Consider the following 14070-nt stretch of genomic DNA (forward strand, 5'->3'; position numbering starts at 1 on the left):
AAGAGGGGAGGGGGTGGGGGATTGGGATAGACCGGTGATGGGTAGTAAGGAGGGCACATATTGCATGGTGCATTGGGTGTTATACGCAACTAATGAAGCATCGAACTTTACATCGGGATCCGGGTATATACGGTATGGTGACTAACATAATAAAAAATCATTAAAGAAGGAGGAAAGGAAAGAAAGAAAGAAGGAAAGAAAGAAAGGAAGGAAGGAAGGAAGGAAGGAAGGAAGGAAGGAAGGAAGGAAGGAAAAAGAAAGAAGAAAGAAAGAAAGAAAGAAAGAAAGAAAGAAAGAAAGAAAGAAAGAAAGAAAAGAAAAGAAAAGAACAGGTTGCCTGCCCCCAGGGGGATTACGGACTGCGAGTCAGAAAGGCAAACAATAGCAAACCAATGCAACTGTGGCTTTGTGGAAGAGCACAGCACAGCAGAGTCCCCTGGGTGAGAGGGAAGAGGTCATGCAATGAAGAGTGGGGGCGAGGGTGCATGCTGGGAGTACCCAGGAGGGAACGAAGAACCTCGAAGAGCCCCCAACAGCACCAAGTAAGGATGGCACCGCAGCCCGCTGGTTGGGGGAATTTCACTGGATTCTGGGGGGCTGCCAGCTTCCTATTTGGATATCAGAACGCACTACAGAGCGAGTACCTCCAAAGCCCCCCAACTGCCACAGCGGCCATGTAGAAGGAAAAAGAGAGGCACCAGCAACGGGAGACCCCTTTCCCCCGTGCCTTGCAGTGTACCTCCAGCATGCTACAAAGCCTAACTTTGCACCCGCTGGCAAAGTAGAAATGTTCTCGGGGTCCAGGCCCAGAGTCTCAAAGCAGGGCCAAAAAAGGTGGATTTGTCGCTGAGAGGCCCTAAACCAGTAACTGGTACAGAGACTGTTATGAGCCTGCCAGAGATGAACGCTCAGTCCAGGACCTGCCACAGCAGCGGAGCCCGCACCAACTCCTTCTGCTCGGAAGAAGTCTCTACATTGGTGGTATTTCCTGCTCTTATCCCTCCTCTGGTCAACGCCCAGTCCTCCCTTTCCTTCTGACAAAGCCCTTTCCTGCCCAAGTGAGACACTGAGGTCTTCTGGCGCATGCACTCATGACCCGGAGGAGCGGAGGAGCAGCCTAGACCAGACACACAGACGCACAGGGGCCCCACATGCCATCAGCAGACAGACAAGCTGGGGGCCGAGCCACTACTGGGAGAAAAGTGCTCCAGAAAGGAAGCAATAGAGTTCCTCCTTTCTGAGAAGTAACATTCTCTCACCAACGCACCCAGGTTTCTCTAATGAATGGCCCTTTTTAAAAATGAAGGTTGACTATTCTTTCTTGAAAGGTAATAAATAGCAGAAGAGAATTTAAAGATATGGGATTGTTAAATCAGGGGGAAAATACAAACTCGTTTTTATTACTACTTCCATAACATTAAATTTCAACACAACTGTGTGTGCTGACAGTACTCAGGAAACTGGCAGTTTCGCAAACAAAGAAAAAATTAAATCATCTTTCAACTAATGAAGCATTAAGAGGCTTCAAAAATGTCTTTCCACAATAATTATCTTACCAAAAAAATCCACACAGTACAAGTAAAACTGGGGAAATGTGAACAGACTGGCGGAGGGTACCAATGTCCATATCCTGCTTGTGATAATGTGTTCTACTTTCGCAAGATGTTACCACTGGGAGAAATCGGGGGAAAGGTACACAGCGTCTCCCTGTATTACTTCTTACAACCGCATGTGAATCACAGGCTAGCTCAATAAAAATTTCAATTAAAAATTATTTTTAAAAAGAATCCATATACACAACAGACATGTGAGGACAAAATAGGAAGCAAAATCTTTATTTTTTAAAAAATTCACATTTATTAAAAACAGCAATTTCTAGCCAAATAATATAAAGCATTTTAAATTAATTATTTGAAAGTATGTACACGTTTTGTATAAGTAAACACTTGAAACTGTACAGATTTAAACAAATACTCATTTAGCCAACAAGTTGGATCACTATCGTCTACTCAGCACTTTGTAAGATGTTTGAGTGTTTCAGAAAGAAAAGATTCAAAACACAAGAACTAGTGCCATCAAATATTTTTATCCTTAAGAATGCAGCCTGCTCTGTACATCAAATTAAATCAGTTACAGTATTGTACAATAATCATGCCCTCATTTCTTTGGAAAGGCTATTAAAAAAATCAAATGTACATATAATACAGAAAACAGGATATTTTACAGTTTATTTCATTAAAGATGTATTTAAAATAGTAAGTGGAAGTAAATAAAATCTTCCTGATTCATTCATTTCATGTCAAGGAATGAATATGGACCCTCCTTCCCTTCTACCTTCCCAAAATAGACCATTAAGGTCTCTCAACCCACATTCATCACCAATTTAAATGGAGCTGAAAAACAAGTGACCTGTTTAAAATGACAGACATCAGGATATGTAACCTATCTACACACTGCAAGAGTCTGCTGCAAGGGGATGAGTCCTGTAGAAAGAGGTGTGTTGGCTACACTCCAGAACCTTCTTCAGTGTTCCATCTCTGGATAGTGTTTGAATAACTAACTCGAAATTCCTTCTGAACCGAAAAGCAGCTTATGTTTACTACAAGATCAGAGGCAAAACCAATCCACTCAGGAAATAGTTTTTTGTAGGAAAACTCATAGATGTGCATAATTTATCTGATGATCCCTGATACGACACCGGAGATATAAAGGGGTGGGCCATCTTCATCCTCCTTGTCTTTGTTAGTAAAATGTATCCTGCTGTGACAGGGCTAGAGCCCCACGACGATGGTACACAGCACAGCCAATGCACGAATATACGGGACACGAAAGTGGTCACTGTTCAAAGAACTACTAAAACCGAAGGCAGTGTATAGAAAGCTGGTAACCCTAATCTTCATGCGCGAGATGCTATTCAGCAGGTTGCCTCCCCTCCCTTAGTGCCAGATTTAAGACACCTTAATTGGTGCTTCCCACTCACAAACACGGACTATAATAGCATGAAGATTCTCATTAAAGATGCTGCAGCCATCCACTATGAGAAGGCTCCAGCCCCTGCGTTTGAACATTCTGCACCTCAGCAATTCACGGGGTCCTCGCATCTTGAAACTACCTCACATCAAACACACAGAAAGATAACACCCTGAATTCCCAGGAAAGCAGAATGTGTTCTCAGATGCACCCAATCTACTCCAAACGAAATTTCAAAGTGATAGGAGAAACATTACAGTAAATAGAGTGTAGAAATAAGATTTCTGGAAGTAAAAAATAGCCGCCGTGGAATCTCCGTGGCTCAAAGTGTTGCAGTGTTTCACGCTTTAACAAACCTTCCTCGTAGAAGCTTTCTAATTAACGGTACTTCTGTAAAGTTCTTCTCTGCACTACTTATTGTAACCTAGTTTCATTGCACATCTTTTGCTAAGAACCATTTCTCTGTGTGCCCACCATAGCTACCTCTAAAAAACTCACATTTCTCGTGACCTTTTCAAGAAGGCAGTTCTCACACTCCTAGATTAATCTTTGGCATTTTGATGTTTTTAAAAGGGAAACGCCAATCTTCCAAACACTTTGTTTCTATTTCATTCTGCAGTCAGCACTGAGCAGCACACCTGTGTGGTTCTCGGGGACACTCCCACATACGGTTCCTCGGCGTCCCGCAGGCTGCCAGACTTCCCAGCCCGCCCCGACTGCAGAGACACCGACGTGCAGCCCGGCCAGCCTGCTTATTTAGAAATGGACAGTAGGAGGTTCAGCTGAAAAGCAAAGTGAAAGGCTATGTTAGTTCTGCCATGGAATACCAATCCTCAAAGACAGAATGACAGAAAAGTCTAAGGCTTTTAAGAAGCCAAATGAACACAGCTGGACTGCAAGGCTCGTCAGATTCGTGAAGCGGCCACTGGGCTGCTGGGTGGTCCTGGGAGGGGGATCACACTCTATTACCGAATCGAGGCCCTCAACTTATTTCAGAATGCAATGAAAATGACAGGAGGAAAAAAACTACATACCAACCTGACAAGGGATAGAAATAGATCTCAATTATCAATTTCACCTTTTTCTGTGCAGAGTGCATTGTGGGAAGAATTACGTGTAAGCTGAATTCCTTGAATGACCATTTTAAATTCGTAAGAACAGGCATAAGGAGTGCATCTCAGCTCACTAACTCTGACTGAGCCCTACAGCACCCTGCCCACGCTGTAAAGGGGGCAGACACGGAAACAGCCCCCAGGAGAAGCAGAGAAACTCACCATGGGACAGGATAGGGGAACTGCAGTCTGCACAGGGCCAATCTGGCACCCAAGCCCTAGAAGACGTGCCGTTAAATGAACCTGGCAGTGAACCTTTCTATACAGTATGAACTGTCTTGGTAATCAAAATAATCGCCACCTAATCTCTTCTATAAATGTGTATCGTCTGTGAGAGGGACACACCATCACCTCTGTATTTTTCCTGCAAAAAATACAAAACCTCAATCTAATCATGATGAAAAAGACAACACCAAGTTGCACAGAATGATGGTCTCTATCAGTGTTTTTCAAACTATAGGTTGCAACCCGCTGGTACACCATGAGAACAATGTAGTGGTTCATCGAATGAACAGGAAAGAGAGGCAGAGCAAAGCAATTTGAGTTGCACATAATGTGAGTGATTACCGTCAAACTTTTAAGTTACAAACATACACACACACACTAAAACATGTATCTTGCTAGCAGGAGTCCAGCAGGAGCCAGGAATCCTGCATGTTCTCGGCAAGCCCCACCTGGCTACTCCACATCTACACTCTTGCAGCTGACTACATGTAACTGGAGAAAAAAACAGACAACCGTGCTGACTGGTCTCTCTTGGATTCATAACCACTGAACTCAACTGAGCCTTGCTCCCCAGATCTTCAGTATCCCTCCCTTTTAGTGATGACCCTCTTCCTGTATCACTCACAAACATGAAGCAATCAGATGAGAGCTTCCATCACACTAGCATGTCCACCGCCTCCCCACGTGCGCCCGAACACTGGGCTTTCTTTCCTTTTGCGACTGAACGCCCCCTTCCCCTATGCACCTAACAAAGGCTCCTCCCTCGGACTGTTCCTGAGATTCCATCCCCTCTTTGCTACACAAAGACACTTTTCCAGCATCAATTTTTCCCTCTCTTTGGCTCCAATTCATGAATACAAAAACATGCATTTTCCCCTATCTTTAAAAGAAAAAAAAAAAAAAAGGAAAGAAAGCCCAATAACAAATAAAAGTAATATTTATAGGATAAAGGAAGGAAAAGGCTGGAGGGGACTGAAAGGGAAGTAAGACACCTCCAATTCTACCTTGTTCTAGAATTCTGACTTGGGAACCGTGGTTTTTTTAATAATAAAAAAACAAAATTATATCAAAATGTGGGGGGAAAAATCTCTAAACACTGCAACAAACCTAACTATATATCAAGTTAGTGGTACAGATGATTACTTCAAGTGACTTATAAAATATTTTAACTACAATCCTGGAACCACAGACACATCTTTTTAAAATATGACCCATCTATCCATACAAAGGAACATATAAAGCCATAAAAAAGAATAAAGTTTTTTTTTTTAAAGATTTTATTTATTCATTCAACAGAGAGAGAGATAGCCTGCAAGAGAAGGAACACAAGCAGGTAGAGTGGGAGAGGAAGAAGCAGGCTCCCAGTGGAAGAGCCTTATGCGGGGCTCGATCCCAGAACGCCAGGACCACGCCCTGAGCCAAAGGCAGATGCCCAACGACTGAGCCACCCAGGCGCCCCAGAATAAAGTTCTGATACATGCTACAACATGGAAGAGCCTTGAAAACATTCTGATAAGAGAAAGAAGCCAGTCATAAAAGGCCATGTATTGTGTGATTCCATTTAATGAAATGTCCAGAATGGACAAATCCATACAGACAAAAAGTAAATTATAGAAGATGGAAGAATGGGGAATCTGCTAATGGGTATGAGGTTTCTTTTGGGCGGGGGCATGAAAATGTTCTGGAATTAGATAGTGGGGATGTTGCACAACTTAGTGAATATACTAAAAACCAATGAATTGTCCACTTTAAAAGGGTGAATTTTATGGCATATGAGTTCTACCTCAATTTAAAAAAGACCCCATTTCCCTTCCAACTACATCTTTTCTCTCCCAATGTGGTAACACTCCCAAAAGACTCACCCACACTCACTGCCTCCCGTCCCTTTCCCCAACTCTCCACCCACTCTAATCAGGCTCCCATACCTTACTATTCTCTCCCACACCCTCTAGTCCTTACATATATGAACCTCCTAAGCTATACCAAACTTAAAACCAGAAATAAAATACCCTCCATAGCATCAGCGTACTCCTAATACATAATACGTGCTCAATAAAAATGTGCTGGCTGAACTGATTACATGAATGATAAATACAGACTTTCAAATTTAGGAAGAAAAGAGAAAACAAACACTTCTAACATCAAATCCCTAAAGTAACTTTTTTTCATGTGAAATGTGGGCCTCTTATCATGCATACTGTAAATAAAATTATTCAGCATCCTAAACACCATTATTTGAACTTTTCACAAATAGTTCATATTAAACACAGAAATTTTTAATATCAGAAAGGATTAAGAAAAAGCAATTAAAAATTATAAAGTCATCATTAAAAATTTGAGGGAGCAATTCAAAGCTTGAATTCTTGCTCATCAGAATAAAATAATGTACAAATTTTAAAATTAAAATTAAAAACATGGTTACTCAAAGACATTACCTGCTCAAGTAAAATAACCAAGAGGGAATAAAAGTAACAAGGATCTTCAGATCATGGATTACCTGTTCCATAGTAGGACAAGCAATGATCTCGACATCTTCAGGGCTAAACTCTTCCTTTAACAAGACATGGAACTTCTGGAAGACTTGCTGAATATTATTCTTAGAAAGAAGAGGCAATCCCATTAAATGAGTCACTAGAAACATATGCGGTCATCTTAAACAGGAAGCATGAAGATTGTTAAACCTTTAAAGTTTTCATTTAAATTCCAGTTAGTTAACATACAGTGTAATATTAGTTTCAGGTGTGCAATACAGTAACTTAGCACTTCCATACATTACCCTGTGCTCATCACAACAAGTGCACTCCTTAATTCCCCTCACCTATTTCAGCCAACCCACCACTCATTGCCCCTCTGGTAACCATCGGTTTATTCTTTACAGTTAAGGGTCTGTTTCTTGGTTTGCCTCTCTCTCTAACAATGTTAAATCTTAATGATATTTGCCAAAGAAGCAGAGGAAATGTATCTTTCATTGGATTACCGAAGACATATAATTTGCACTTAATAATTCACATGCTAGCACAACCCAACTAAGCCTTATCAGATAATACTTCCTGGAAAAGCTAAACTCTAGTAAGCCCTGTCCCCCCAGAGAATAATAAGAGCCTTCAGCAGCAATTTCTTACACAAAAGATAATAAAGTTCCCAGACACATAAAACGCACTTTAAAACTCAACCAATGCCTTCAGTAAAGATGTGAGCTCAACACAGAGCTGGAAGTTATGAGCACTAAATTTGCTCTGACATTTAATCCCTTGGTGGCCACTGCAAGCCATTTATTTCCACTACTCACCAGTAAAATGAAGCATAATTCTGAAATGCTGCTTTCTCAAGTATTGGGCCACATCCAATGTTAGGGTCTGATGACTTATTTATTTACTAATTTGTACTTTAAGGTCAAAATTACTTTGTTGCCAAACGTAACATAAAGAACTTAAGACAAAGGCAGGGGTGGATATAATCAGGCCGGTGCTGGCTTCGTAAGCCTCTCAGGAATTACAGTGATTATTAATCAACTTTACTAGAATAGTATACCAACACTTTGAAATGTCTACAGGAAGAGGAAAATGGTAAACAAGGCAAGAAAACTTCGAGAGACTGGACAACATTTGAATAAAATATCACAATACTCACCCTAACAGGTTTAAACAAGATGAACTCTGTGTCTTTATTGGATAGGTACAATGACATACTTCTCAACGTCAGAGGCAGCTTCGCTTTTATTGCCTTGTAGGCACTTGCTATGAGGTCACTGACCTTTGCTGGAAAGAATTAACCTCATTAGTGTTACAAAGAAAAAGAGAAGAAACACCTCCATTTTCATTCAGAGGGGAATAAAGGGAGAGAAAAATGGCAGAAGAAAGAACTCTATTTCCCCCCAAATTTTCTTTCACTTTTCCTGTTTACCAAGTTTAATCACAAGCCCTATAAACATTCATTATCTACTACATACAGAATTCTACTCCCAAAGGGTAAGGCCGTAAAATAACTCCTCCAACACCCTTCAGGACATTCACAGGGGCTATACTATGGTACCTTTGGAATTCAGAGAAAGTTAAGATAAAATAAAAAATTATTTGCAGACTAGTAAGAATACTTCATTATGAATGAGCTTATTCATTTACAGAACTGACTCACAGCAAGAGATGTTCTCGTCCTTTGAGATCACTCCGAAAACATCCACACATATTTAACAGTAACTAAAAATCCATCTCTTACATTCTTTTTTTTTTTTAAGATTTTATTTATTTATTTGAGAGAGAGAGAATGCCTGCATGAGTGAGGGGAGAAGCAGAGGGGGAGGGAGAGGGACAAGCAGACTCTGCGCCTGAGTGTGGAGCCCAACACAGGCCTCTATCCCAGGACCTTGAGATCATGACCTGAGCCGAAACAAGATCAGACACTCAACTGACTGAGCCACCCAGGTGCCCCCATCTGTTACAGTCTTATACCGCATTATCAGAAAGAGTACAGAATTACAGAAAACTGTAACTGAAATAATTATGTAGCCTAAATGTAATGTCTGAAAAGGTGTACAAATGGAAGAGTAGTAATCTTTATGAGGTCATTTAAAAGAGGAAACTACCTAGAAAGCCATGAAGAAAAAGACTGATTAATAATTTCAAAGACATTCAACTTCACTCATAATTAAAGAAATGTATATTAAAACAACTGAGATGGTTTCAGATTGGAGTATATCCACATTTGGTAAGGGTGTGCAGAAACAGGCCTTCTCATCCACTGCTGCCTGGAGTACAAACTGGGCAATATGTAGCAAAACATATATTCTATCTCTTAACACTGCCACTGCTAGAAATTTACCTTATGGATATACTTAACAAATACCCAGATATGTGTATACAGGGATGTTTATTAAAGAATAGATGGGAAAAAAACTAAAAATACTTTATTAACGGAATTACTGAAGAAATTATGAGTGATACATTCCACGCATCATTAAAGAGAATGCATAGAGCTGGATATGCCAGTACAGAAAGGGCTCCAAGACACAGAATAAGTTAAAAAAAAAAAAAAAAAGAAAAAAGGCAAGGAATACGGTACAATCTTATTTGTACAGTATTTTTAAAATCCATAGATGCAAGTACATATACAACAACTGGGGAAAAGAGACTATTAATAGTAGCTACCTTTGAAAGGATGGGTTTGGAATGGAAAATAGAATTACCTCCCATTTTATACTTTCTCACAGCTCAAATTTTATACCTTATATTAAAAACATTTTTTTTAATTGAGAAGGGTTGTAGTAGAGCAGGGTAAGAAAGTATCAATGCTCTCAAGAAGAAAGAACAAACAATCGAAGAATTGCTTATTTCCATAAAATAGATGAAAGCTCCTTTAGGGCACTTAATTCCATGGGCTCTGCTTCTATCCTCACTAACACACTTTAAGAATCCCTAAGTCAGTTTTCAGAGCCCTTGATAACCAAATGGGTGTGAAACCTAGTGAACAGAGCCCTCTGAGGGCTCTTTATAAAGGTATATTTCTCAGAATAGATTAACAAATTGGCACCCTAATTTACAACTCAACCTCCTCTGAGTTTATCATGAAATGATCCCCAGGAACCTGATTAAGACGGGTTTCTAGGGCCCTAGACAAGTCCCTAGGTTGTTCTTGATGCTCCCACCCCAAAGGCCTGAACATCCCTGACATTGCAGTGTGGGCTTCCTGTACTACAGATGAAGAAAAAGCAACTCCACAGCTCCGCGTGGCTACGGGGACAGAAGATACAGCAGCTAACTGAACTGGAGTGCCACTGCTCTGTTGGCCAAGACCTCCTCCCTTAGCAAGACAGGGAATGGGTTAATGACAGAAGAGCAAGCCCCACTGCAATCTGTCCTGTGGTCAGCTTCCTTTCATCCATGCCTGCTTTACTGATGACTGTGCTAGGAATGCTGGGGAGCACAATACGCCTAACACTGGGAGCTCCACTCGGATTCCACTTGAGAAAATGACAGCCCCTGTTCTGAGTGAAAGAGGACCTTTCCAAAGAAGAAAGAAAAATACACTAATTATGCATCAAGCCCCTGGGCTTAGCTGTATTAAATACGCCTATGCCTGTTTGTTGGTTTCTACCTATTTTAAGAAAGATTTATTGCACCCAAGAGTTTCATTTACATAAACATTCAAAATAAAATCAGCTCCTATTTCTAAATAAGCCCTATAAAAGACTGAAACCTTGAGCCAAAGTCCCAATTAATCCAGAGGTGGTCAGAATTCCTTCTAGAATTGTGCTGCGTTATGGAGAGACAAGTCTGCTCCTGACTGTGAGCGGTCAGGACAGGTGGCTACTACCACCGCCCACCACAATTAGAATTATCAGTTTGGGGGCACCTGGGTGGCTCAGGGCCGTGAGATCAAGACAAGCCCTGCGTCAGGCTTGGGCTCCGTGTGGAGCCTGCTCAAGATTCTCTCTCTCCCTCTCCCCGTGCCCCACCCCATCCCCACGCTTTCGTGCTCTCTAAAAATAAATAAATAAAATACATCTTAAAAAGAATTTCCAGTGTTATCAATAAAAGAAACTGATTTTCTGTCTTCTGACGGAACGTACTACTGCATCAAGAATGATCTCTGTCCTTTGGTAAAATGACGAAGATTTCAATCTCACACGATAAAAGGTTTAAAATAATGAAGACAGTAAAAAAGTTACTGTCTCCACCACAGGTAAACAAAATACCTAAAGCAGTCACAAAGTTTATTTGCAATAAAGCAAATCAATGCAAACCTATACTGACATCATCAAAGTTCATATGACAAATTTTTGAAATAAAATCCTGTCTCCCATTCAAATACAACTGATCATTCTGCACATTTACAGATCCTCCTCCAAGAGGCACAACTACTCTTAGCTTCTCAGTTCTAGTTAACTTCAAATTAACCTGCGCCATTAAGAATTACCAAAAATTTTTAGAATGGCCTCAATCTTTTCCCCAAAAGAAATAAATACCTGACAAACATATCATTCTTTCAATATGGAAAACCAATCATATTAAAAACCTAACATTAGATTTAAGGTGCCTGTAGACAGTCAAATTTTATGGATGCTAAACCTGTATTTGGATCTCTCTCACTTTCAGCAAAAAGCTGCCCTACCAACTTGGATACAGCTTACCCAAATTAAAACACGATTCTTCTATCATTTTGCTCTTTTTGGTTTCAAAAGATCTCTATCCTGACGTGGGCCAGGGACCAGCCAGAAATATTAATCCTCCAAAATGATTTATTCTGGCTTAGTGGCAACTTAAAATGCCACAAAATGAACCAGAAGTAACCCACAAAGTTGTGATTCTAAATGGCCGAGGTCTAATGCTAAAGATAAAAAAAGAAAGAAAAAAACCCTCTGGCAAAAAAACCTTACATTTAGGAAAGAGTAAACCTGGGAACATCTCAAGCATATTTGCCCATCAGACAATGATACTGTCTGCCAACTCCCCAATGACACCACAGTTTTTATAATTTTTTTGAACACTCTAAAAATGTTAGAGGATGTAGCTTAGATAAAACGTGAAACAAAATAATGACCCAACACACTCCTTCATTTAATACTTGAGAACAGTAGCAATCCCTCCCTAATTTCAGACTACCAAATCCAGTATTTTCATCAAAGCTCTAATACAATGAAAAGCAGTCGTTTCAATCTAAGCCACGTTTTATTTTTTTACTCTGTGTGTATTTTTCTTTTTAATTCTCATTTCCTTGGAATGCTTTTTGAAATGCAAGTAGTGTTGGCCCATCAAGACCTGTCAGCTCCAATCTGCACCTTGCATCAACACAAACCACAGTCGAAGTAGGAAACCAACTCCAAGCCGTCAGAGACTATATAAATGCAAATTAATCAACATCCTAAAAAAAGAAATCCTAAATAGTAAAATGTGAATACCTGGCTGTGCCCAAGGCTGCTGTGAAAGAGTATACTTGGGTCCTCCCTGACTGGCCATCGTCTTTAATGCTGAAACCTGTTAGACAAGACAAAAAGAAAAACGTTTCTTTTCACTTCGTGTCTCTCCAAGGACACACAACACCACCTGAACCTATTAAAACATAATGATAGTCAAATGTGTAATCCTAAAAAAGTGCATCGTAACTCATAATCCTTTCAAATAATAACATATTTTAGCAAAACTTCTTTTGTGATTTCAAGGCATATGCTGTCTTGCAAAAAACACCACCATTGTCCTGAGGTATTCTGCCTGAAACATTTTAGAGAAGGTAGACAAAACTGAGGACCTAGGAAAATACAAACACAAAACAGGTGCCTTTTTAAGTGAACTGTTATGTCAACATTAAATTATTAATTTGTATGCTGTTAGAAAAATGTCACCCCAGCAGAACAAAATCTCCTTTACACACCTAGAGATTCCTTTTCTTTATTATATCTCAGGCAGAGAGAATGTTAGGAAAACAAACAAGATTTTCAGATAGCATCGAAAAGCACACTTGACCAACCAGTGCCACAGGCAGACTTGGATGCCCACATTTTATTCATCTCCCTTTCATTCCTCAGCCATCAGTACAGAGAAGCAAATGAAAAACAGTACATTTTGGTTGCTTGGACAAGTCTGTTCTTAAGATGTTCTCAAGACAGCAAATCATGGTGGGGCTAAGGTGTAGTTGGGGAAGGTGAAGGACAGAAACTGCATAAAACATTTTTTTTTAATGAACTGTTAAGTGCCGAAGGTCCAGGCTGTGACCTTGGCCTCACTAGAGAGACTCATGAGAAAAATCTGAGAACCAACACTTTCAATTAAAGAAGGCCACAAAAATATTTACGCAGAAGATGGGCACAGACGGAGTACAATGTTAAGTCAGATCCAAGCTCACAATCCTGGGCTCCTCTCGGCCTTTTCTCAAGCTGCCATGTGTATAAAGTCACCCCTTTCCTACAGTCTATCCTTCTTCATATCTTTACTTTTTATTGAAAGATGCAGCTTTTAAAAACAAATCATACACATGATTATAGATTATACAATGCTAAAAGAAAAACGTATGTTCATTCAGTATATATTGTCCAAAGTCTCTTTCAACATAAATATATAAACATACTAATGTGTCTACATTTACAAATATAGGAACATAGCGCTCTGACACCTTTTTTCCCCACCCAACTCTAAATTCTGGACATTTTTCTCTGTCCAACAGTTATGTTTTATTAGTAATGGTTGCTTATTATTCCACTGATTGTTCCAGAATTTAAATAATTTCATAATGATATATATGATGTAGGTTTAGGCTGTATTAATTATTTTTATATTAAAAACCAAGACAAACTTACATATCCATCTCCATTTACTATCTAGGTAACATATTTACCTTTAAGTCAAACTGCAAGGAGCATGTTCTTCAAAAGTTTTCCCTAATTAGCCCTAACTTTTTCAAAAGCCCTATGACACAAACATAGACCCATTGTCTCACGACGACATTGCTATACACTTCATAATGTTTACGTATTATCTATCCTGATTTCCCATTTGGTTTTAAGTCCTTGAGAACAAAAATTAAATTTATAGGTCAAATTCTATTACATGCACTACAATCAAGAAAGAATTTAAATTTAAGTGTTGCTGAGGAAATTAATAACACTTCAGAGGGAATATTAAGAATAAACTTGTACGGCACCTGGGTGGCTCAGTTGGTTAAGCGTCCAACTCTTGATTTTCCTCTCAGGTCATGTCAGGGTTGTGAGATCAAGCCCTAAGCCTGTTTAAGATTCTCTCTCTCCCTCTCCCTCCACCCCCCCCATAAACTCACA

The 14070-nt window shown here is 39.8% G+C and overlaps 1 protein-coding gene across 1 annotated transcript in view; it reads right to left on the bottom strand.

Annotated features, from left to right (window-relative positions):
• Window positions 1-1819: 1819 nt before the first annotated feature.
• COG3 (component of oligomeric golgi complex 3) overlaps window positions 1820-14070 on the bottom strand; it is a 69295-nt gene continuing 57044 nt past the window's right edge. Inside the window, exons 20-23 of the mRNA XM_002914968.4 lie at window positions 12202-12277; window positions 7938-8065; window positions 6805-6903; window positions 1820-3752 (exon numbers count right to left, since the gene is read on the bottom strand). Of these exons, the coding sequence (XP_002915014.1) occupies window positions 3723-3752; window positions 6805-6903; window positions 7938-8065; window positions 12202-12277 (333 nt within the window). The 3' untranslated portion in view covers window positions 1820-3722. The remainder of the gene's footprint in view (window positions 3753-6804; window positions 6904-7937; window positions 8066-12201; window positions 12278-14070) is intronic.

The sequence above is a fragment of the Ailuropoda melanoleuca genome, chromosome 7, assembly GCF_002007445.2.
Source record: "Ailuropoda melanoleuca isolate Jingjing chromosome 7, ASM200744v2, whole genome shotgun sequence".
In the NCBI taxonomy this organism is placed as follows: Eukaryota; Metazoa; Chordata; class Mammalia; order Carnivora; family Ursidae; genus Ailuropoda; species Ailuropoda melanoleuca.